The 27260-nt window shown below is 35.0% G+C and overlaps 1 protein-coding gene across 3 annotated transcripts in view; it reads right to left on the minus strand.

Moving 5' to 3' along the window:
• The window catches only part of LOC114330295 (signal transducer and activator of transcription 5B), a 126278-nt gene extending 108462 nt beyond the window's left edge, over positions 1 to 17816 (minus strand). For 2 of the 3 annotated variants that reach the window (XM_050644798.1, XM_028279621.2), the window contains exons 1-2: positions 17706 to 17815; positions 17278 to 17409 (exon numbers count right to left, since the gene is read on the minus strand). In XM_050644798.1, coding sequence (XP_050500755.1) covers positions 17278 to 17396 — 119 coding nt within the window. In that variant the 5' untranslated portion in view covers positions 17397 to 17409; positions 17706 to 17815. Of the gene's footprint in view, positions 1 to 17277; positions 17410 to 17705 lie in introns of all 3 variants that reach the window. The other variant, XM_028279620.2, reaches the window with a different exon arrangement.
• Between the last annotated feature and the right edge of the window lie 9444 nt (positions 17817 to 27260).

The raw sequence follows: 27260 nt of genomic DNA on the forward strand, positions 1-27260 counted from the left end.
TTGCGCCCTCTACAATATTAGTGTACGTACATAAATGAAAAAAGATACATATATTTTTTGTACTCTTTAAGAGTTAGATAATAATATGTAAAAAGTTTTATGTTCATTTTTAATAAAGGTTCTGAGAAAAAAATTCTTGAAAAAATTATTATTTTTGGTCTTCTAAAGTGTACTAGTACCTTAATATTTTTCAAGAACCTATCGAATAACATTAAACAGGACCATCCACTCCACCCCCTGGAGCTGGGGGTGGGGGTAACTTTAAAATCAAATACGAATCCCCATGTTTTATTGCAAATTTGGATTCCTCATGAAAAAATAAGTAACATTTATTCGAAACATTTTTTAGAATTATTGATAGATGGCGCTAATAAATAGTGTTTTTCCGATTATAGCGCCATCTATCCATAATTCGAAAAAATGTCTAATAAAATTTACTTATTTTTACGTAAAAAATCCAAATCTGCAATAAAAAATGGGGGCTCCTATTTAAGATTTTAAAATTACCCCCCACCCCACCTCCAGGGGTGGAGTGGAGAGTCGTGTCTGATGTTATTCGATAGGTTCTTGAAAAATATTAAACAAGTATTTTTGGTTTCTTATTTAGAAGGAAATTTCTCGAGATATACCGTTTCTATAATTTATCTATGGTATCACGATAAATCGTTTTTTCCGATTGTAGCGCCATCTATCCACAATTCAAAAAAATGTTTCGAATAAAAGTTGCTTATTTTTACGTAATCAATCCAAATCTGTAATAACAAATGGGGTTTCTATTTATTTAAGGTTTTAACGTTATTCCTACCCCACCTCCAAGGGGTGGAGTGGTGGAGTCGTGTTTAGTGTCATTTGATAGATTTTTGAAAAATATTGGAACACGTATTTTTCAGTTTCTCGATCCAATCTTCATTTCGCGAATTATTCAATTTTTCAATTTTAATACTCTATAATAGGATATTGCATTTGTAAAGGAAACAATAAATATTCAAAATGTAGTGGTCGGAATTTTTACTTATGCGGGGATTGTTGCATGTCGGGATTTTGGCCTGTCGGGATTCTGGCATGTCTTTGTTTTGGCTGTCGGGAATTTGGCTGTCTAAATAACCAGTTTAGTAAAATAATATATGAAAACAATGGTATAGAAATATGGAAAATGTTTAAAGATATATCTTACAAATAATAGAAAAAATACTAAAAATAATCAAAAGACAAAAAACACCAATGAACGACCAACGAAAAGCTTGAATTAATGGAGCAAAGAAGACAACTGAAAAACAACAGAGTTGAACAAATAACATTGAAATGTAACAGTTAGAAATGTAACAAACACGCAAACACGGCACATGCAATATGTTCAAAAAAAGCAGAGAAATAGCTGGCCTCCATCGTAAGAAAACTCCTCATACAATTTTGTATAATCCACAAAGAAAATGACGATAAATGAAGAAGAGTTTCGGACAACTAAGTATGTGTACACAAATGAACTATTTAATGATGTCAGATCAGAAGAACAGACATTAGGTGAACACAAGGACCAGAAATACTAAAGATAGAAATACTGTATGCAAAGATACAAGTAAGGACAGAGGTTTGCCCTGATAACATAACGGCAATTATGCTAAAACTAATTAACGAAGAAAACATCAAAATGTTACTTAACATTTTCAATGTTAGTTAATTTTCAATAATGTGTACTCGACTGGTGATATTCCAGAGGTTTGGTTGAGGTCTGGAGAAGCACTTTTTGCACCGGATGTTTTGCTATAGAGATCTACGTAAAGATGTATTTGCCGCTTTTATTGATTATGAAAAGTCATCTGATACAGTACACCTTGACAAATTAATTAAAATATTACGAGATAAAGGCGTTTATAGCCACGACTATAGAAAGTATTAACAAATGGGCTAAAGATAGAAAAAATTAATAGAGTCAGAATGAGAGCAAAAATAGAGGGAGACAAATCTCCCACTATAAGGTGAGAGGAATTCCAAGAAAAAATGGTTAAACGATTCATAAAACCGGTGAATAATCCTAGTTTGTCTGTATATACAAATATAACTGTACAAAAAACGAAGTATTATACTCGAAAAAGAGACCTTTAAAATTTTATTTTTAGAAATTATTATATGTAATAGAAATAAATCAAACTGTTTTGTGTTACACCGCATTTAGCATTATGTGGTAATTAAAGTACATAATTAACATGTTTATTTGAAAATTTATTAGTATCATTTTGTTTTTATTACGATGTTACCTATAAACACTACATACCTTGCAATATGTATAACTAATCAATAATAATTGTTGGTAAAACACTTTCAACTAGTAATTTTCTTAATAATGACAACATAATATATTTTTAAATGTTCACTATACAAAAAATATTAGTAGTCTGGGCTAATTATCGGAGAATAGGCCATTTTTGGGAAAAGTTATTTACCAGCAATTTTATTGCTGGAATCGAATCTTATGATTGTATATATTAATAATATAGATATGCAAAGTCCGCAGATAGTGTGCTACTTTTTTTATAAACAAAATGGCGCCCGAAAATCGTGTTTTTTTCAATTTTTGCTCTATAACTCCAAAGATTTTAACTTTAGACCAAAAACACCCAAATAAAAATTCACCGCAATTAAATTCTGCATAGAGACGTGTTTTTTCCGGTTTACTTCGACGAAAACTTTCCCCGGAAAAAGCGCGTTTTTCCAACAAAATCTTTAATTTTCAAAAACTTTTAGATAAGTAGTTGTTAATCAATAATTAAATAACTTGGTAACGTAAAAGCCCTTTCCGTATATATTATAATTCCAGAAGCCGATGGAAATTGAATGAACAGTTTAGCAACAATTGAAATGTTAATTAAAAATTTACGGTCGCTATAATAACGACAATAATTATGATGCATAAGAATAACTATGATTTTTTCATTAAAAGACACCATACCTATCTAATGTACTTTACAGAATTGAAATTGGACTATTTAAGCGGCCTCAGGAATATTTTAAAATTATAAACAATTTTTTGGCTTATAAACAAATAGAATATCTCGGGAAATATTAAACTAAATTAAATTGTGAAAACGGTATTCGAAAGACAGCGGCAGGACGCTTCTTTTAAAAGAAAAAACGTTTAATTATGACGAGTGATTCCTGAGATACAATCGGTCAAAGTTGACCGGAATTTACGGCAAAGATATAAACAAAAGGATCATAATTTTCAAACCATCACCTTTTTATTTTTGTCCTCTTTCTCCACACCAATTTTCATATCTTTAAAATCCTCATAACATATATTATTATAATAAAAACTATCGATAATACGTGTGAAAATTGCCAAAAATAGCAAAATTCCAATCAAAAATTAGATTGGAGAAAACGTAACCCTCAAAGTTCAAAATCGGTATACGTTAAAAAAATGCATTTTCTGGGCTTCCCATGGAGCAATTTCCTTCATTCTTTTTTTTGTTCCCAAGTAACTCGAGTAGAGCCATCGAACTAACGCATTATTAAATGTCAAACTTGCTTTTCATTTGTTATAATAAATTAATTTATTTATTATAACACAATATTTTAATTTGTTTAAATAAAAATTGTTTAAATAATTATACAGCTTTCAAATGAGAATATTTATGTTTTTAACTTTAAAAGGTACACTTGTAGTAAGTTTATCTAAAAAAAAAGCCTACAAATGGAAAAAATATGTAATTTTCTGTTCTTATAAATAAATTAATATATTATAACAAAAGAAAAGCAAGTTTGACATTTAATAATGCGTTAGTTCGATGGCTCTACTCGAGTTATTAGGGAACAAAAAAAGAATGAAGGAAATTGCTCAATGGGAAGCCGAGAAAACGCATTTTGTTAACGTATACCGATTTTGAACTTTGAGGGTTACATTTTCTTCAACCTAATTTTTGATTGAAATTTTGCTATTTTTGGCAATTTTCACACGTATTATCGATAGTTTTTATTATAATAATATATGTTATGAGGATTTTAAAGATATGAAAATTGGTGTGGAGAAAGAGGACAAAAATAAAAAGGTGATGGTTTGAAAATTATGATCCTATTCTCTATATCTTTGCCGTAAATTCCGGTCAACTTTGACTGGTTGTATTTCAGGAACCACTCGTCATAATTAAACGTTTTTTCTTTTAAAAGAAGCGTCCTGCCGCTGTCTTTTGAATACCGTTTTCACAATTTAATTTAGTTTAATATTTCCCGAGATATTCTATTTGTTTATAAATCAAAAAATTGTTTATAATTTTAAAATATTCCTGAGGCCGCTTAAATAGTCCAATTTCAATTCTGTAAAGTACATTAGATAGGTATAGTGTCTTTTTATGAAAAAATCATAGTTATTCTTATGCATCATAATTATTGTCGTTATTATAGCGACCGTAAATTTTTAATTAACATTTTAATTGTTGCTAAACTGTTCATTCAATTTCCATAGACTTCTGGAATTAATATATACGGAAAGGGCTTTTACGTTACCAAGTTATTTAATTATTGATTAACAACTACTTATCTAAAAGTTTAGTTGAAAATTAAAGATTTTGTTGGAAAAACCCGCTTTTTCCGGGGAAAGTTTTCGTCGAAGTAAATCGGAAAAAACACGTCTCTATGCAGAATTTAATTGCGGTGAATTTTTATTTGGGTGTTTTTGGTCTAAAGTTAAAATCTTTGGAGTTATAGAGCAAAAATTGAAAAAACACGATTTTCGGGCGCCATTTTGTTTATAAAAAAAGTAGCACACTATCTGCGGACTTTGCATATCTATATTATTAATACATATAATAATAAGATTCGATTCCAGCAATAAAATTGCTGTTAAATAACTTTTCCTTGTATTTTGCTAATTAGCCCAGAGTATAAGAGCTATACTAAGATACTACATAATACTAGGATACTATTGAGTAGTATTTTGTATTTTGACAACGGCACCCGATTTGGGCGTCGAAACGTTAATAAAATTATTTTTTCATTTAATTGTGACTTATTTCCCATCTAAATAGTTAATCATAAAAATACCACAAGGAAATAGCTTCAGAACAATATTCAATTTATATTTTGTTTTAAAGTTACACTTTAATGCTTCTACAATAATTTACGTAACTTGGTGTTCATTTTGTCATTAAAATAATAGATGGTTAACTTTCTACATTCACTGGCACAAAATTCTGCCACTAAAAATGTTTGATTAAGTTTTACAATTTATATCTTTATGATTTGTACTCCGATTTTCAAGATTATTGCATCAGTTTGTAAAAAGATGTATTAATATCGTTTGTTATTATTCCGGTAACAAAATTTAACAACAAAACAGCACAATTCAATAGCGGGTATGTCCACCTCTCGCAGCACCCACTGCTCGCAATCTGTTTGGCATCAAATAAATAAGATGTGGTATCCTCGCCTGGGGAATAGCCCGATATTCCTCTACCAGAGCCATAACTGTACTAAATTTTCTCAAGGCCTAGGATGATGGCGAATAGCTTTTCCTTTCATCCCATAAATGCTCTATAGTATTGAGATCTGGGCTGCATGCTGGGCATTCTAAACTTATCAATCCAACCTCTATTTAAAATATTTATGTTTGTGAGTCAATCAGTGTTTTTATTTACAAAAAATTGCGCAGCTCTTACAAGAAAAGAGATATTTGGATAATTCCAAAAACAAAATCTTAGTGATGCCTCAGGGATAATACGAAAGGACTATGAAACCAAATCAGCTCTTCAATTTTTCCACAGAATTTTTTAAACTTAGGAGAAAATACAACGCATCTATTCAGCCCAGTATAATGCTATCTCAACAAAAATTTTTGAAGTTATACTTCTTGAGGCGCGATTGGGAGTGAATTTTTATTATTCTGCGCGCATGCGCATACAGATAGTATGGAGTTCGTTGCTAAATCCAAATTATATATTATACTCTCTCTTAACGTCTATATTCTTTGCTAAATATTTTAAGGTATGTATCTATCAGTCCAAACAAGGTGTGGAAAGAGTATATTAGTGTTTTTAGTAAATATATTTATTATAATTTTTGTGTCTTTGGATTTGTCTTCCCCGGAAGTAGGAATGAAGAATGTAGAATGTAGAAAATGGGGCGGCCAATAGAGCCTGATACACTGCGACCTTGGTAGATCTATTGTGTTTCCCCTTTCTTTTAAAGCACTTCATCTAGCTTAGTCCTCTTAATGAGACTTAACAGCCTTGATAGTGGCCTTTTCATGTAGCCTGGTGCTTCCGGTTTTTCCTCACCCGAGTTCTAGAAACCGCACTCGTGCGAGACCTTCGCAATGACACAGAACGTGTAGAGCGGTTTCCTCTTCTTCCAGACAGAACCGACAGGTGTCCTCTTCTGTCAGGCCTATGAGACTCGAGTGTCTATTGAGTCTACAGTGTCCAGTCAGCAGACCCACTATCATTCTGACAGTGCTTCGACTGCGCGAAAGTAAGTCTGTTGTAAATTTAGCCGAATGTCCTTTGATGAACTGTTTGGCCTGCCTCTGTCCTGAGGAGTTGTTCCACCATTCAAGAGACTTCTGTTGCGCCCATTTTTGTATAGCTGCTCTTTTTATCGTATTTGCGATTCCAAAGACGGGTTCCGGACCAACCAGTGGCGTAGATGCGCCTTCTCGGGCCAATTCATCGGCCTTCTCGTTGCCACGATGACCCTTATGTCCCGGCACCCAGGCAAGTGTCAATCTGTTTCGACTTCCCACCTGAGAGAGGACACTCAAACAGTTCCATACCAGCCATGAATCGACCTGTACCGAACTGAGAGCCTTCAGAGCCGCTTGACTATCCGAATAGATAACGATGGAGTCGTTATCTAGATTTCGACTGATTAGTTCCATAGCGCACCTTTGTATAGCAGCTACTTCGGCTTGAAATACGGTCGCATATGTCCCTAGACATACCCGGACTTCCGTCCTTGGTTTTAAGCCATATATTCCAGCCCCTGTACCTATATCGGTTTTGGAGCCGTCCGTATACCATATTGAGTTTGCCGTTATCGGCGGACCAGTTTCCCAGTCCTCTCTTTTTGGTATTGTGACTTGAAAATTTTTGTTAAAGCTATACCTCGTAACCATTCGGTCTACAGGCATTCCTAGAACGGAGTCTGCCTTTATGTCCTGGTATAGCCTTAAGTTATCAGTTCCCTGCATCATACTTATTGGAGCTTGGCCCTGGATCAACCGATGTACTGTTGATCTGGCTTCACTCTGTATATATATATGTAGAGGTGGTAGGTTTAGTAGAACTTCTAGCGCGTCCGTTGGGGCTGTTCTCATGGCTCCTGTAACACTCAAGCATGCAAGTCTTTGTGTGCTACTGAGCAATCGAATTGCCCCGGACTGTTGCGTTTTGTTCCACCACGCCACTGAACCGTAAGTTAGCATGGGCCTTATAACCCTTGTGTATAACCAGAGGTTCATTTTAGGATTTAACCCCCAATTCTTACCACACATTCGTCTACATCTGTTCAGGGCCATAATGGCCTTCTGTGTGACTTTTTGAATGTGTGCATTCCATGTCAGCCTCTGGTCGAATATTACACCTAAGTACTTGGCCTGACTTGTGAATGGGATTTCTACTCCCTTGAGCGCTAGTGGCTGTAAGCCTTGCAGTGCTCTTTTCCTGGTGAAGGGAGCAACGGATGTTTTTTGAGGGTTAACCTTCAGGCCTTCTTCCTCACACCAGCTGTCCACCATCCTCAGAGCGACTTGAACTCTCCGAAATTACTTTGGTAAAGCGTCCTCGAACTACAATTACCAAGTCGTCCGCATATTCCAGACAGTAAAAACCCTCCCTGGACAGCGTGTTAAGTAGGTCGTCCATAAGCGTAGCCCACAGTAATGGGGATAGAACTCCTCCTTGTGGGCAGCCGCTTACTGCCTTCGCTTCAATGGCAGCTTCACCTAACGAGGACACCATGATCCTGTTTGCTAAGGTCGCCTTTGTCCACTCGCATATGAAGGCAGGAACTCCTCTCCTTTTAAGCGCTTCCGTTACAGACTCGAAGGAGACGTTATTAAACGCTCCCTCCACGTCCAGAAACGTCGCCACCGCTTTTGTCATCTAGCGACTTTGAGAGCAGTCTGTTAAGATCATCCAGTGCCAAGTCAGTTGACTTTCCTGGCTGGTATGCATATTGACGATCGCTAAGTGGTTTTTCCATCAGCACATCGTCCCTAATATACCTGTTTATCAATATTTCCAGCGTTTTTGCTAGGAAAGAGGATAGACTTATTGGTCTGTATGACTTGGGGGTCTGGTCCATTACCCTACCAACCTTGGGGATATATGTGACTTTCACCCTTCGTCATGCAGTTGGAATATATCTCCATGCCAAACTAGCTTTAAAGATCTTTGTTAGATGCGGGATAATCACATCCTGTCCCTTCTGTAGGAAGGCTGGATAGATCCCGTCCATTAAAGGTGATTTATATGGCTGGAATTTATTGATCGCCCACCTGACTTTTTCCGGTCTCGTGATGTCGGTAGCTAATTTCCAGTCCGCCTTAGTAGGCCTTCTGGGATAAGCTACCTCTACCGGAGGATTATTGTCAATAGATGAGCCGGGGAAATGTGCCTTGGTGAGCATTGTTAAGCTTTCCTCCAGGGTTTCCACATACGTTTCGTCCTCTTTCTTCAAGAAGCCGACCTGATTCACAATACCATCCTTAGCCAAGACCTTGTGGATTCTGGAGCATGCGGGAGCCTGTTCGACTTCCTCGCAGAACTTTCGCCACGAGTCTCTTTTGGCTTTTCGGATCTCCTTATTATATTGCGTCAGTTTTTCTCTATATATGGACTACTCCTGGTTGAATTTGGCTTTATTGAATAGCCTTCTTACATCTGCCCTAAGCTTTTGTAAGTGTTCATTCCACCAGGGTGTGTTTTTCTTTCCTTTCTTTTCTCTCTCTGGACAATTCTCCTGGTAAGAGGCCAGAACAGCTCCGCTCACCGTTTCAACTGCCAGCTCGAGATCTTCCCTATATCTTATGGTGCCGATTCCTCCCTCTAGAGACTTCTCGAGTGAGCCTCTATAGCCTTCCCAATCCGTCCCTCTCGGGTTCCTGAATCTTGCCACCATTCGAATCGAAGTAGCTAAATCGAATCGAATGTGCCTATGATCGGAACATGAAGGTTCCTCTGACACATGCCAATTCTTTATAGTATCATACGTTTTTTCACTGCAAAGTGTTACATCTAAGAATCTCTGCGCATGGCCGTAACGAAGGTAGGTTTATTTCCTATATTGGCTATTTCTAAACCCATGCTTAAGATGAACTGTAGTAAAGACTCACCTCGACTATTGATGTTCGTACTCCCCCATGCCAGATGGTGGGCATTGGCATCACATCCCAGTATTAGATGAAGGTTCTCCCTTCGACTGTAGGTTATAACGTCCTCTACTATGCCTGGGCAGAAGACCTTCTCTCCAGCGAAGTAGGCAGAACAGACCAACCATCTTTTACTACCTTCCTCAGTGGAAGCGGTTAGAATACCTGTAACAAAGTCTCCGCAGCAAAGATCCGGAATAAGTGTACAGTTTACTTCGTTGCCATATACAATGCATGCTCGAGGTGTCTCTCCTTTCGCATCGTATAGTAACTTACCTTGTTGCGGCTTCAAGCCTGCAACTCTCCCTCCGTGGAGCCATGGTTCCTGCAGTAGGGCCAAGTCCAGGCCTTCCATATCAAACCTTCTGCACAAAACCGCCGACGCAGATTTGGCATGATGTAGGTTGACCTGCAGGATCTTTATTCTGCCTTCCTCTAAATTGAAAGCTATCTTTCGGGTTTTCCCGTGTCCTCTACCCCTTTCATGGGAGAGACCACACGCTCAGTGGCTTCTAGCCTTCTGGGCGGGTCTGTAGCACTCCCCTGCAAGTCGGTGCGGACTTCTTCCGGGATTTTTCCTTCTTTTGCTCCTTCCCTTGACTTATCATCCTTAGGGGGAGCCTTGCTTTTGGTCGAAGTCTTAACCTTCTTTGGCGCTACTTTAGAGCTTTGCGCCTCTGAAGGTTTGACTTCTTTTCTTTTTTGCTTAGACTTAACTGCCGAGGTTGTGGCAGTTACGCCTTGCAACCCCCTTGGTCCGGCCTCTGCAACCTTCTCAATGTGCCCATCATCCTACACACGGAATTTAATTCTTCCTATGCCAAAGTAAGGACACATTTGAAGTTTTTTGAGTTCCTCAAAGGACTCTTTGTCCATTGAGAGGACCCATACCTGCCCTTTTTCTGCAGGTGTTTTGCCCAAAACGGTCCATAAAAGAGTGTTGAGCTTTCGGTTGCTGACCCTTAATTGAGTCAGCACACTTTCCGCCTCCAACCTCTTTCGGTCCTCGTCTGGGATGTAGACAGTGCAAGAACACTGTACTACCGGAAGTAGGATAATATGTATTTAAAATATTTTTATAATTTTATACTTCACTTCATCTTTTTGTTACCGTGATTTGTCATAATGTCCTAGAAACTGTATAAACAGTGAGGTTGTGGAGTCGTGGGTCATTGATTTGACTAGAGATCGAGAGGTCCCGGGTTCAAATGCTGACAATTGTTGTCTTTTTTTTTAATTATTGGAAAGTGGTAAGTATTAAAATTAGTCTAATATTTAAATAAAATAAAAATAAACTGTTTAAAGTATTTTATCGTATTTTTCGTTGAAATCATATAATAGAAGTGTAACTTCTTGCGGTGCGTACAAAGTACACACACATTCTTTTTTTGGTACTGGAATAATAGCAAACGATATCAATACATGCACCTACAAACTGATGCACGAATCTTGAAAATCGGAGTACAAATAATAAAGTTATAAGTTGTCAAATTTGATCAAAAATTTTTAGTTGGAGAATTTTGTGGCGGTTTGTGTATATTCATTATTCTTACACTTAACATTATCTATATCCATTTACTTATTACTAATTAAATATATTTATTTCAACTAAATTACCTGTCAAATGTACATATTTACTGATAAATATAGGTATGCACTTACTAAGTACATGCAGGCATTTAACAATACCTGTCCATTTATTTCATGCTTTAATAATAATAGTTAAAAATGAAAACAATGTAACTGAAATAGCCTGTAAATGTTTCCCAGTGACTGAAATTTATTAATTAAACCAACATAGGAAACCAAAAATACCTTGAAACATGTATTTAAAAAAATAACAATAAAAAAATGTGTGAGATAATAGTTCTAAGAAACTGAAATAAATAACAATGAATTATTGCATTTTTTGAGAATCAACCAGAATTATACTTAGAAAAAATTGCTTTCTAATGATTACATCTGAGGTTAACTCCCAAAAAAATGCACAAAAGAAATTAATGAAGACTAAAAATTTCTTTAGGAGTTGATGCCACCTATTATGGGTATTATATTGTATATATAGCGAAAACCCTGAGTTAGGGTTTTCTAATTGGAGGTTTCAGTTACTAAAACACGCTTAGGGCCGATTTCGCATACCTGCGTTAATCTATGGTTCAGTTGATTGAGGTTCATGGGTGAACTTCGGTTTTGTTTGGAATGCATTTCTCATTGTCAGCTCACGTTCTACAGCTTTCGAGAAATGCCAATAGATGGCAAAAGGTAAAAAACTATCACCATTTTGTATGGCCTGTTATCGTTTATCGTTAGGCTTAATATAATAATAGGTTATATACCGCAGTACGCAATAATACAACACATGCATAATCCTTGAAATCATCTGAACTGGGTTTGAATGGCCAAATTTCTGCGTTCAAGTTGAACTTAGTTAAAACTGCCATGGGTTGAATGTGAATTGAAAAAGACGATTTTGACTTTAAACTGACGTTCACTAAAAGTTCAGGTTAAACTGGAGTTGAAGTTGATATGAGAAATTGGCCCTTATTAGGGTAAATCATATATTATCCTACTTTTTTTGCTTTTACTGCTTCGAAATATTAGAAATGATAAAGTGGAACCTCGATTATCCGTCTCTCCATTAACCGTCACCTCTGTAAACCGTCAGGGTCCGTACATAAGTTGTATTGACTGCATAAGCAAAAACTGATTCAAATTCATTTTGTTTGAGCATTGTGATAAACCAAATTCGCTGAAATGTACAATTCATCATGAAACAATGCATGTAGTGGTATTCTCGACAAGAAGAAGTCAATAAAATAAATTGATCTTACGCCACTTAAGAAATTTAGACGTTTCAAAATGTGAAGCAACAGTTCAATAAACAAAAATTTCAGAATATTTTAAACCAAATTGATTTGATTGTATGAACACAAATCCCTCTTATACATATTGTCAAATAAAACATACAAATAAAATTTGAGAGTTGTACTGTGAATTTTTTAATTTTATTAATGTTCTGTTAACCGTCTTTTCGATTATCCGTCATACCCTTGGTCCGATGCCCTGACGGATAATCGAGGTTCCACTGTAATTCCACTATACAGACACTTCAAAAGGTGTGGTTAATTTTTTATTAAACAACTGGTGAAAAAATTATTTATTATTATTGCAAAATTAGCAAAAGCCATTAAAAAAGGGTCAAAATCAATATTTTTCAATAACCTTTTTCTGGTATTTAAAAGCCACAAAGAATTTTTGAATTTTAGACAGAAAATATTTTTAATATGAAAAAAGCACAAAATTGCAGCACTGTCAATCAAGTAGTTTCTACAAAATAATGTTTCACCCTAAATTTTGTAAAAATGGTATATCCGTAAAATAAATAAAGAAAAATAAATTTTTGAAAAAAAGTTAAGTACTAATTTTTAAAACTATGCAGAGCCAAGAGTTTTAAACACTTGAAATTTTTTTATATACACTGAGTGTCAGACAAAAAAGGGGCCTAAAAATTTCCTAAACCTGTTGTCCGATTTAAGTGATTTTTTTAATATATTATAGCCTTATTCTTTAACAATATTGCTGTAATAATATTGTTGCTGGACAGGTAAATTGTCATTGTATACCGGGTGTACAAATCAAACTGTATTTTTTTCTCACCACACCCAATGGACTCAAGGGTTTAACCAGGATGATCCTAGGGGGAGGGGGTTACAACTTCAAAAGGGTTTGATTTGTCAACAATGCATAATAGTATCGTTCGCGGTAACGATTCCGTACTTGTCCAGGACAACTTCGCATGCGCACTTTAAAAAAGAGCGTTCTCTTTTTTAAAGTGCGCATGCGATTTTTAAAGTGCGCATGCGAAGTTGTCCTGGACAAGTACGGAATCGTTACCGCGAACGATACTAATGGTAAAGCCTATAGAGCTCAAAGTAGATAACAAGGGGTGAGGGGGGGTTATAACCATCAAACCCCCCCCCCTGGTTATGCCTTTGTGTGGACTGTTCTAGCATTTATAAAATACTGAAATTAAAACCCAACTGTAGCCTCAGGTTTTCTTAACATTCTGTTTGTTGATATGTTCACTGAGATTCACTTATGTTCGATAATAAAAAAGTTAGATACCTACTTTAACAACTAGCCATGTCTTCATCAATAGTAGTGTTCGTGCAGTACAAATCGAGCATACCCAGAGTAAATTCGGGATTAGTTTCCAATGCGCAGGCGTCAACGTAAACTTATCCTGGACATGCTCAGGATTTTTCGCTCCGCGAACAATTTTCGGATTCGCAATGTAATGACGGGTTGCATACATTAAGGTTAGAGAAGGAAGCCTTTTGTTGTCTCTTTCTTATTTCGAAATAAATGTCAAAAAAAAATGCAAATGCAACAAATTTGTATGTCAACAAAGAGAAAGAGAAAAGAGAATAAAGGCAACAGGCAAACGATTAACTTTCTATTCAATAATTCAATGCCTTTCTTAGAAGGTAGAAATTTGATTAGAGTCTTTCTTTATTATTTCCACAATATAATGTGGTTATTTCCACTCTGAAATCCAGCTTACATTCTTGTAGAGAGTAAAAGATTGTTGATATTTAGATATAAAAATTACCTTCATGGGGGTTGAACATTATCTGAAGGAAGGAAAAATTTAGTAAAACAATCATTTCCAATTTTGATATCTATGTATTGAATTTAATGGGTTGTGGCATTGTGTTGTGGTTTATTACACCACAAAAATAATGAAATATAACAAGACACAAGAAATAGTTTCAGAATAAGTTTGATGTATTGTTTATGTTTCATTATATTCAATAAGAGACTAATTTAACTCATAAATTAAACTGAAAAATAAACCACAAGAATATGTAGATACTTATAAGCTCATTTAGATAGAAGAAATTAAGTAAAAACAGAGTACAATTTATTGTAATACATACTACCGTAATAGATAATTATCGAATATCGAATGAAAATAATACTAGAAAAGGTACCTACTTATTTATAAACATACGAAATGGAAAACATTGACAAAAACAACTAAAAAAGCTTTAATATAAAAAATATTAAAATTTGTTTGAAGAATATTTAAATGATAAAACACTTCCAAAACTTTAAAAACCAGAATCTACATCTACTATCTACACTACAAGCTGTTTAACAAAACAATATTTTAGGTTAAGAATTGGAAGGAGTAAGAACAGAATGTCAAGAAATTCTTCCCAAATATTTTGTGCGCCTGTGCGAACTTAAAATCCGAAACAAAATCCTCGAACGTCGAGAGGGTATTCCGGACACGTTCAGGATCTTTTTTCTGTACTGCGCGAACACCGAATTAAAAATCCGGAGGGTGTTCAGAGGGAAAGATTTGGACTCCGCGAACGCCCAATTTTGTAATGCGCAGGCGTTCTCCCTCTGGGTATACCCAGGACGTACTGCGCGATCAAAGCTAATATAGGGTGTTTCTAAATAAGTGCGACAAACTTTATGGAGTAATTCTGCATGAAAAAATATCGACTGTTTGCTTTATAAACACATGTCCGCATATGCTTCATTTCCGATATACGGGATGTTCTTACAAACTGACGATTTATTTATTGGTGTAAAACCGGTTGAGATATGCAATTGAAATTTCATAGGTTTTAAGAGGTAGTTATTGTGCATTTCTTGACATACAATTGACACAACTGACACAAGTAGTAATACCATACCAATAATTGAATTTATCCAATGACTGAAATGATCGTCACAAAACTGTCACTGTATTATTACAATTTATGTTGGAACAATCAGAAGAACAATACGATGAACAATCATTTTTTGTTGCAACATATTTTATTTACTGCACAGGAGCATGATCGTTACATGACGGTTTTCCGTCATGTTGGAACAAACTTATTATTATATTATATTTTATTCTACCTTATCATCATTATCTTTGCCCTTCCAGGAATCTGCACTTCAGCTATTCTTTGTATTGGGTGATTAACATCTCGACGTTGAACATGACCAAACCATCTTAACCCATGCTCTCTCATTTTGGCATCAATTGGTGCCACACCTAGACTTCCCCTAATATACTCATTTCTAATTTTATTCTTCTTTGTCACTCCACTCATCGATCTAAGCATTCTCATTTCTGCCACATGCATTCGTTGTTCCTCTTTCTTTTTCACTACCCAACATTCAGTTCCGTACATCATAGCCGGTCTTATGGCTGTTTTATAGAATTTTCCCTTCAGCTTCATTGGAATTTTTCTGTCACACAACACACCACACGCTTCTTTCCACTTCATCCATCCAGCCCTAATTCTACTGCATGCATCTCCATCTATTTCTCCATTACTCTTAATACCGATCCTAGGTACTTAAAACTATTGCTTTTAACAATCATTTCACCATCCAAAGATACCATTTTATTTGTAGTAACTCCATCTTTAAATGAACATTCCAAATACTCTGTTTTGGTCCTACTAAGTTTTAAACCTTTTTCCTCCAGAGCTTGTCTCCATTGTTCCAGTTTTTGTTCTAAGTCTCTTTCACTATTTCCTACTAACATGACATCATCAGCATACATTAAGCACCATGGAATGTTACCCTGTAGTTTTGCTGTTATCTGTTCCAAAACTAATGAGAATAAATCCGGACTAAGCACAGAGCCTTGGTGCAATCCTACTTTCACATGAAATTTATCAGTCTCTCCCACACCTGTCCTAATACTAGTCGTTACTCCCTCATACATATCCCTCACAATCTTTGTTTGGCCAGTTTAGCTCTCCTTTCTTATTGAGTGCCCACCACAGAATCTCTCGAGAAACTCTATCATATGCTTTCTCAAGATCAATGAATACCATATGAGCGTTTGTTTCTTTACTCCTGTATTTTTTTCCATCAACTGCCTTATAATGAAAATTGCATCTGTGGTTGATCTACCCTGCATAAAGCCAAATTGATTCTCGGATATTTCGGTCTCTTCACGTATCTGTCTATCAATTACTCTTTCCCATATTTTCATGGTGTGGCTAAGCAGTTTTATAGCCCTGTAGTTTGTACGTTGTTGTATATCTCCCTTGTTTTTGTAAACAGGTACCAGTATACTGCTTCTCCATTCGTCTGGCATTTGTCCAACTTCCATAATTCTATTAAATAGATCTGCTAGCCACCTTGTTCCTGTCTCTCCCAATGCTCTCCATACTTCCCCAGGAATATCATCTGGTCCTACCGCTTTTTCTTTCTTTATTTTTTAAAGGGCTTGAGCCACTTCCTCGTTTGTTATTTTGGTGATCATTGCTGCTACTGTCTCCGTTGACTCTACAGGCTGTCTGCCAAATTCTTCATATATTTTATTCTACCTTATATTTTAGTCAAACATATATTAAAAAATGAGTGATATATTTTGTACTTGAATAAGTAAGTGCTATAGCTTATAATCCCATGTAAATGATAAAATTCAATAAAATGATTGTTACATTTTGCTTTCCTATTGTTATTTTCAATTCTAGATTGCATTTGAGTGTGAAAACTTATAGCAACATAAAGTACAATGCCCCTCGAATTATCTCAAGTATACACAGTTTGGCCAGTTTAGCTCGCTCGAATTAACTCAAGCCTGCACATCAAGGGGTTAATAAGTACACAATTTACACCAAAAAAGCAAATCTGTTAAAACGTATTCTAACTCATAAAACAACAAAAATAAGAGAATTTGCAAAGTAGTAATTATTATCAGAATGTGACAGACAAATAATTTTCAAATCTCAATTTTATTTTACAAAATCTCAACAATGTGCTTTCAGCTAAATATTACTTCACAATAGAAAGTTGCCAGTGTCATCTAAAATTAACCAAGGGCTTGAGTTAATAATATTATTAAAATTCATAAATCGTACATTCTAAGCATGGGTTAATTTACATACCAGAATTTTTCTTCAATATACTGAGCTAGGTAGTGCCTAACTTCAATAGGAAATATATCACCATATATCTGTTGCAGACTCCCTGGTGGGAGCTGTTGTGCTTTAGCCCAAAGTGCCATCGTTATCTATGTCCTAAAATTAAAAATATAGATGTTAATAAAACCCCCTATATTATTAAAAGAGTTGAACAAATATTTAAAAATAAATTTATCAGCTTTCTAAACATGAAACACTCAAGGTCGTCGTGGAGCGGGACCCGTCCATTTATGCAAAATTGTTTATATAAAGAAATGTGTGTTAAATGACAGATTAAAAATAAGATTTGAATTGAACAAGCTTCCCTCATGATATATATCACCAGGGAATATCGAGTTTAATTTTATACTTCGCAAAATCTTATAAAAACAACGAAAAACTGGGCAATTTACCTAACGCTGCATATCAACAACATGGCAACCAAAACATTATATCCTTTCTTTATCCTTCTCTTCTCTCTCGTTATCTGTCGGTGTCAAGTGTCATCTTGTCAATGATGCTTTGTTTCTTTTTTTGTGCACGGTATCCAAGAAAGATAAGGAGATCTTTGAATCTGTATTCAGGAAGTTAGACAAAATTAGATACGCAATAAATGAAAATATGTCTAAACTCACACAACACGTTACATCTGTTATTTTATAAACTAACACTTTGGATTACTGGTTTGAGGATCGTGTTAAAAAATATAATGACCTTATATAATATGTAACATTATACTAAATGGTAATTTAGTATGTAATGTAATTATGAATTAATGATGCGATACTTCCAAATCCCAAAAAGTAATCACTTCCAAATGAGGTTTTTTTATTTATGAATGAAAAACCTATACATATTGTTTGCAAGTTAATTGAAATAGTAAAGTGTAGTTGCGATTTCTAGAAATAAATAATTATTCGGTTTTCACCTTAAAAGCCCTAATTTTTGAAAAATAAACATTTCTCTGTTCATTGGTGGAATCGTCAAACGGGCCATCGGAAACTCGATGGGAAATTCTAAATTAGTGAATTCCTACTTCCCTAATTATTTTACATCAAAAGTCATGAGAAACTATTTGTACAGAACTGAACTGTTAAAAACAAATGTTAGATTTGTTCGAAGAATTAAACACATTCCAAAATTTTAAAAAATATAATAGGTACATTTACCAGCAGTGCCGGATTTATGGTATTTGCGGCCCCGAGAACTTCACGATTATGTAATTAAAGCATAAAGCACATTTCATATTAATACATAACGTTTATTTTAATTTTACTTTTTAAAATTGGTACAACATACAAAGCATAACATAAGTGAATAGAAATTCCACTAATACTATTTGAAGTTCTATTTGAATACGGTACATAGATAGGTTGAAATGTTATATTCACTAATTAAATAATCTTGGTTTACGGCTAAAAAACCAAAACACAAAGATTTCTATATTTATAGAAGCCTTTGAGATGTGGGTTTTTCGTAGGATGCTGAAGATCTTTTGGACAGAGCATGTGACCAACAACGAGGTCGAGGTGCTGAGAAGAATGGGGACTGAGATAGAACTTCTAAATATTGTGAGAAACAGAAAAACGAGTTATCTAGTGCATATTTACGAAGGAGAAAGGTATAACTTTTTACGACTCATATTGGAAGGGAAAGTGAAAGGAATAAGAGGTCCAGGAAGAAAAAAATGCTCCTGGCTGAAGAACGTTAGGGTGCGTTCACTACGGAGACCAAAGGATGGTATCCTAGCCTAGAGCATGGTATCATACCAAAAATACCATGCTCTAGGCTAGGATGCCATCCCTTGGTCACCGTAGTGAACGCACCCTAAGAGACTGGACAGGAATGGACACACATTCGATACTAAGAACCGCTCAAGATAGAGAGCAATTTACTGTAGTTATAGCCAACCTTCAGTAATGGAGAAGGCACTTTAAGAAGAAGATAGAAAATATTATATGTATAATTCAAAATGTTAGCAAACAGCAGTTATTTGTAAAATTATTAATATTGCTAAAATTATTATATTATAAATTAGTATTGCAGTTAATTGTTAAAATAAAATTTCATTTGTTTCATTCGGAGGGAAAAGTACAGATGACAACAAAAGACTAAAAAAAGACGAGTTGAAAAGACATTATAAATAAGAGAACAAGCAAAATAATATGAACTGTACTATTAGTAATGGGCTACGGTACTGAAAAATAAAAATATTAAGAATACAACAAGTAAACTTCTAGATCGTTCAATTTTCACATTATTCTCTTATACTGTCATGTTCTTAATTTTGATAAAGTTGGATTAATGATAACATTAACACTCACTCCACTCCATACTTGTAATAAATCTCATATCTAAACTCAAACACACACTTTTTTAGCTTTTTTGGCTGCAAAAATCGTTAAAGTCTAAGGCTTGAAAAAGCTCAGCATTTGAAATAAAACTAGCCGAACTAGACTTTCTAGAATCTTTGTCAGAAGTCGATTTCCTCAAGTAGTTTTTGATTCTTTCCAACATGTTAAATAATCTTTCTCCAGATGTATTAGATGTCATCATGCATAGTAGAATGCGCAAAGCCGTGTCCATATTCGGATATAATGTTGTTAACTGTTTTTCATGAATGAGTTTCAGTTACTCCAAAAGTGTATTTCTCGGAGGCTTGGTAATCTTCTTATCATGAAGTTCTTTTTCTTCATCAAATATACCTTCAACAAAGCCTTTGAACTGTACACAATCTTCTCCAAAGTCACCATCTATGTCGATTCGATACTTTTTAGTCAAAATAGAAACTTTTCCCCTGATTTCTTCATTGGTTCATCTCCTTTGTCTTCGCCAGGGAGAGCTTTTCTTTTTGGGCGTCTTTTTATTTCAAGAATATAGGTTTCATTTTTAGACAACTATTTTCTTCGTTTTTCATAGGAATCAAAGTTGTCTCTCAGACTCAATGCGTACTCGTTTAGAGATTTGTATGTTGAAAGTCACATTCAAGTCTGTAGCAATTTTTTCAAATGTTTTGCTACTCTTGTCAAAACGTTGTAAAACATCGTACCACGTGTTTAGTAGAATATCATTCTCTAATTTGAAAAATTGTTTACTGATTTCAATTCATTTAGTAAAAATTTTTTTACAAAAAAAGTTTTTTTTACAAAACGCTGCGGCCCCCTTTTGCTTGCGGCCCTAGGCCGAGGCCTAGTCGGCCTAGTGGTAAATCCGGCACTGTTTACCAGAGAAGTATTAGTCCAATCGTGAGAGATTTGGATGTACTTTGAGCTCTATATGCTTAACACCAGTGGTGTCATGGTGCGGGAACGCCGAAAAGAAAAAAAAATAAATAGAGAATGTAGGTTTTGTAAACAAAAATTAGTAGTGCGTTTTGCCATGACACCACTGTTTAACACCATCACCCATTACTATTCCATACCCTCCAGAGACCATCCAGTAGTTGTAAGCCTCCCTTAGGATCATCCTGGTTACACCGCTGCCCCCCAAAGTTTTAGAGGGAAGCCCGTATTTTGGGGTTCCAATCCGACATCCTGATCAGCGCCGGATTTATTTTCTAAAATTAATTAAGAATTATCGCTACTGTAAATTGAGTACAATTGTACATTACTTTTGTATATAAACAACAAGAATAAAAAACCGCTAAACGCCGTAAAAATGAGTGGCGCATAAAATATTCCAGCTACAAAAGATCTGATATGAATGTTACGTGGCGCGAAAATGGATTTTCATTAGATGCAAAACAAAATTCTAGTTTTATTTTAAAAGATTTTTCCATAATATTTGCTAAATTTGAAGTAAACGCGCCACAAAAGAGTAGCTTTGATACAGTTTGAATTTTGAAACTCTTTTGTGGCGCGTTTACTTCAAATTTAGCAAATATTATGGAAAAATCTTTTAAAATAAAACTAGAATCTTGTTTTGCATCAAAATCCATTTTCGCGCCACGTAACATTCATATCAGATCTTTTGTAGCTGGAATATTTTATGCGCCACTCATTTTTACGGCGTTTAGCGGTTTTTTATTCTTGTATCAGGAGTTTCTCAAAGTTATTTATAAATTAAATGTATGAAGTTGAATGCAATGTTCCTCTATTACACGTCAAGCTTTATAAATGGTCACCTTTGTTGCATTATCTCCCAAATCATCTAGTGTTCATCGAATGTACACTAGATTTTTTTCTATTCGAAATAGATTGAAAAAAAAATATATTGAGATGGCCGGTAAATGAAGTCGGATTGCCCGTTGCCAGATCAAATTTAGCGTCGTAACCACTACAACTCATAAACCATTTGGGGAATAATCGTTAATTGGATTATACTTTTGTATCTTAATAACTTCTCTAAACGGCTTAACCGATTTTGATCAGTAAACATGAGTTTGAAACGTATTGACCAGTAGTATCTGATGGATCTAAGGTCAAGTATGATAACTGAAGCTATTAGGTACAGGAATTATTTAGCTTTCGAAACCTTTTTCCCACAGAAAATAGATTTTATCATATTTATGAAGCCTACAACCTAAAAATTTGAATTTTCCCGGATATGAGGTATACATCGTTAGATTCATCTTGAGTCCTTATACAAACGCTAAGTTATTGGCACAATTCGTACTTTGAAATGTTGAGTAATTGTCGAAAAACCAAAATTTTCAAAGTTTAGTTTTTCAGTTTTTCGGCTATACTGAGCCGTGTGTATGTCTGATCCTGACGGCTTGGACACCATTTGAAAGCTTAAGTCAACACTATTGATTTGATATATTTGCGGTTCTCATGCCTCTTCTTGATCCGAATATATATACCCCCAAAAAATATGCCGTTTTGTACCTACAAAGTCCTATAGCTGGCTTATGGGTGGTCAAAAGTCACAACCTACACCGGTTCTAAATCGGCCCTGACCCCCTCTTTAAATACAGAGAAAAAATATCAAATCGGTTTAACTTTCAAACACACATACATACATATCCACAAACATTTTCCCTTTTTTAAATAAAAATTGAGTCACATTTCTAAGCTCTATAACTTTTGAATGGTATAACCGATTTTCAAAATTAGACATGCGTTGGAAAGGTAATGATCAGTTCTATTAGAAACCGCAAAGGTTGGACTTAAATTTTCGAAGTTTTTGGGAGTTTTGGGGACCAGAACGAAAAACAGACCCTAAATAGGAAGAGCCGTAAAATCGACACCCTTGGACCAAAATGGATGGTTGACATATGAATGGGTGAGTCTTTTTCTGAACTTGAAGATGGAAGTTGGCACAATTTTCAATTCAGTCAGATTTAGAAAATTGAAAATTTCGTGTATATAATAGTGTCGCGTGTAGGGGCTGTATTTCTGCGCCACTGGCGAGAACTGCCGTTATCTGGTAATCTTTCCGATATAAAACTAACAGCTTCGATAACTAATAAATCGAAAACTATTAATTTTATCAAAAAAATGTATAATGAACATTTTTTGTTTATAATTAATATTTTTACCAGCATTTGCGGTCAAAATATAAAAAAAAATTCCACCCTCGAGATGAGGTGGCAACTACCCCCTTGGTAAAAGCGTCTTTCGGCATCATATAGATTTTGATCCTTGGACTATCCACTACTTATTGTCAAATTTTTAAACAAATCTATCCATTCTGTAAAAATTGCGAAGTGAAAAATTTCAGTTCCTGGACTAATTATACCTTTGAAGCTCTATAATTTCTGAACGGCTTACCTGATGTTGATAACTAACCATGAATTTGAAACGTATTGACAAGTAGTATCTGATGCATCCAAGATCGAGTATGATAACTGAACGTATTACAGGAATTATTGAGCTTGAAAAACCGTTTTTCCCCATAAGAAATAGATTTTATCATACTTATGAACCCCATAACTTAAAAATTCGAATTTTCCCAGATATAAGGTACACACCGTTAGACGCGTCCTGAGTCCTTCTACAAACGCTCAGTTATTGGCGCAATTCGTAGGTTGAAATTTTGAGTAATTGTCGAAAAACCAAAATTTTTAAAGTTTAATTTTTCAGTTTTTTGGCTATGGTGAGCAGTGCGTATGTCTCAGCTTGATCGCTTAAGGGCCATTTGAAAGCTTAACTCAACCCTATTAATTTGGTGTATTTGCGGTTTTCCTGTCTTTTCTTGAAGCTAAGATATATACGCCCAAAAAATATGCTATTTTGTATCTACTTAGTCCTCTAGCTAACTTACGGGTAGTCAGAAGTCAAAAATTAGACCGGTTCTGAATCGGCCCTCACACCCTCTTGAAACACAGAAAAAAAATTCAGATCGGTTTAACTTTTCCACATACATACATAGGTACATACAAACATACATATCCACAAACATTTTCCATTTTTTAAATAAAAATTGAGTCATATTTCTGAGCTCGATAACCTTTGGATGGTACAACCGATTTTCAAAATTAAACATGCGTTGGAAAGGTAATGATATATGCTATCAGAAGCCGCAAAGGTCGGGCTTAAATTTTTGAAATTTTTGGGAGTTTTGGGGACGAGAACGAAAAACAGGCTTTAAATGGGAAGGGCCGTAAATTCCACACCCTTGGACCAAAATGGAGAAGTAACATATGGATGGACGAGTCTTTTCGTAAACTTTAAGATGGGATGTGGCCCAATTTTCCATTCAGTCAGGTTTAGAAAATCGAAAATTTCGTGTATATAATATATACACGAAATTTTATATATTATATACTATATTATAGTGTCGCTTGTAGGGGTGTTGTGCGCCACTGGTGAGAACTGCCGTTATCTGTGGATACAAGCTAATTAAAATAACCAACGTTCATATCAAAAATAAATATTAATGCTTGCTAGGGTATAGGAGGCTACAGGATATATTATAAGAGATACATGGTATAGGATTGCAGTGCGGGTTACGGTTTATACGGTAAACAATTTTTCAAATTAGAGAATGCTATTCTACTAAACATGTGGTACGATATTTTACAACGTTTTGACAAGAGTTGCAAAACATTGCAAAATACTGCTACATACTTGAATGTGTCTTGCAACATATACAAATCTCTAAAGGAGTACGTATTGAGTCTGAGAGACAACTTTGATTCCTATGAAAAAGATTCAAAGAGTTGCATAAAAATGAGACCTATGTTCTTGAAATAAAAAGACGCCCGAAAAGAAAAGCTCTCCATGGCGATGAAGACAAAGAAAATGAATCCACTGAACCCCATTTTAATGGCAAAGAAGACATAAGGATTAATACATTCAATGTTGTAAATGACAGGCTTTATTCAGAATTGCATGAAAGATCCGAAGTTTCTTTCAGTCTAAATGAAGAATTTAACTTATAAGTAGTCAATTTCCCATGAAAAAATCAGGGGAAAAGCTTTTATTTTGGCTAAAAAGTGTTGAATCGACATAGACGGTGACTTTGGAGGAGAGTGTGTACAGTTTAGAGGCTTTGTTAAAGGTAGGTATATTTGATGAAGAAAGAGAACCTACATGATAACAAGATTACCAAGCCTCTGAGGAATACACTTTTGGAGTATCTGAAACTCATTCGTGAAAAACAAGTTAACATTATTTCCGAATATGGACACGTTTTTGCGCATTCTACTATGCATGATAACATCTAATGCATATGGAGAAAGATCATTCAGCGTGTTGAAAAGAATCAAAAACTACTTGAGGAACTCGACAACTGACGAGGATTCTAGATTGTCTATACTACAATCACAATAAAGATGCACTATAGTAATAAACAAACCAAAACACGTTGAATGTTACGAGGAGCTCTCCCGAATCATGATTTACAATGTATATAGGTACATTGTAAATCCCAAATAATGATTGAAAAAGTCTATACATTGTAAATCATGATTCGGGAGTGCTCCTCGTAACATTCGACCTGTTTTGATTTGTTTATTTCTAGTGCATCTTTATTTTGATTTTATTGTAGTTTGGCTAGTTTTGTTTCAAATGCTGAGTTCTTTCAAGCCTTAGACTTTAACGATTTGATTAAAGATTTTGCAGCCAAAAAAGCTAGAAAAGTGAATGTTTAGAATTTAGGTATGAGATTTATCATGAGTATGGAGTGGAGTGAGTGTCAATGTTAATCACTAATCCAACTTTATCTAAATTAAGAACATGCCATTGACGTTTTTCAGTATAAGAGAATAATGTGAGAATTAAACGATCTGCAAGTTTATTAAATTTGTTGTATTCTTAATATTTTTATTTTTCAGTACCGTAGCCTATTACTATTACAGTTCATATTATTTTGCTTTTTCTTTTACTTACAATGTCTTTTCAACTCGGCTTTTTTAGTCTTTCTTTTTAGTTTTTCTTATCACCTCTTTTCCCCCCGAATGAAACAAATGTTATTTAATTTTAACAATTAACTGAAATACTAATTTATAATAAGCATAGTAATTTTAGCAATATTAATAATTTTAAAATTAACTTCTGTTTGCTAAATTTCTGAATTAGGTATATATTTTCCATAAATACCTACCTATTAGAAATTGTTGTCAGAGCTGTTTTGGGAGTTTTTTTTTTAATTTAATACATAATCGTGAAGTAATCGGGGGCCGCTCGGGGTAATTTGGCCTAGGGCCGCAATTACCCTAAATTCGGCACTGATCCTGATAGGGTAAAAGCGGAAGAGGAGAAGGAGAGGAACTTTTGATCCAGATGTCGTTTTAATACCTACGTATTTGTGGCATAAAAATGTAGAATGTATAGTAATAAAAGAAAGTCGGAGTGAAGATTTGCATCTGCGGAAACAAATTAATACTGTTTCTCCGGAATAAAATGAAGTTTTTCTTTTCTATTTTTCCCTCCTTTTTCCTGAAGTCCTAAGATATTTAACTAATATTTTCTCATCTGTTGAGCCAATTCCTGAATTTTTCCCACTATACTATCATGGTTTTCACATCCTATTTTTACTATTTTTTACTTTTGTTTGTTATGCTACTTCTTCTTCTACGTCACTACACAGCCCAAATTGAGCCTTATTGGCGTCCTTTATTTTTGCCTCCACCCTTGCTTGTCTTTGGCTACTCTTCTCCATACATGGACTCCTAAAAAGGCTTGTGCGTCGCTGTTTACTGTCTCTTCCCAGCTCTTTCTTGGCTTTCCAACCGGTCTCTTTCCCTGCATTCTAGCATTCAGTGCTCTTTTTGGCAGCCTATCCTCTCCCATTCTTATCACATGTCCGACCCATTGCAATGTTTGTATTCTAATGAAGTCTGACAGGGGTGTTTCCTTATAAAGTTGATAAAGCTTGTTGTTGTATCGGCTTTTGAAGATTCCGTTTTCGGATGAGTTTGTTTTTGGATGTTTCTTTCAGGACCCATGCTTCATTGCCATAGTGATGCATGGGTTCACATGCTATTGGTCGAATTAAGGTTTTATAGATTCTCATCTTTGTATTTCGGTGGACATTTTTAGACCGAAATATATGGGAGAGGGCAAGATAAGCTCTGTTTGCCTGCGTTATTCTCTTTCTTTCGTATTTCTCCATCTTCTAATCCGTCGGCATGTACTTCTACTCCCAGGTATGTAAACTTTCCAACCGTTTCAATGTCATCTGCATTTATAATGTTTTGTGGAACTATATTTCTTCTCGTCTGTATCATTATTTTTGTTTTTTCTGTGTTAATTTCCAGACCTAGCCTTTTTGTTTGCGTTTTTAACTCTGCGTATGTTTCCTGTGCTCCTATTGATGTTCTACTCATAATATTAATATCGTCGGCATAAGCGACCAGTTAAAGCGTTCGGTTGGTCAGTAGGTTTCCTCGTCCAGTTTGCATTTGCCTAGCCGCATATTCCAGTGCCAGGTTAAACAAAGTTGGGGCCAGAACATCTCCCTGCTTCAATCCCTGCAAAATTTTGAAAAAGTCGCAGTGGTTTTGTATTCGTATACATGCCTGAGTTTCATCCATTGTAGCTTTAATGAGTCTAATTAGCTTATGTGGTATTGCCAATATATAG

Source organism: Diabrotica virgifera, chromosome 1, assembly GCF_917563875.1.
Source record: "Diabrotica virgifera virgifera chromosome 1, PGI_DIABVI_V3a".
NCBI lineage: Eukaryota > Metazoa > Arthropoda > Insecta > Coleoptera > Chrysomelidae > Diabrotica > Diabrotica virgifera.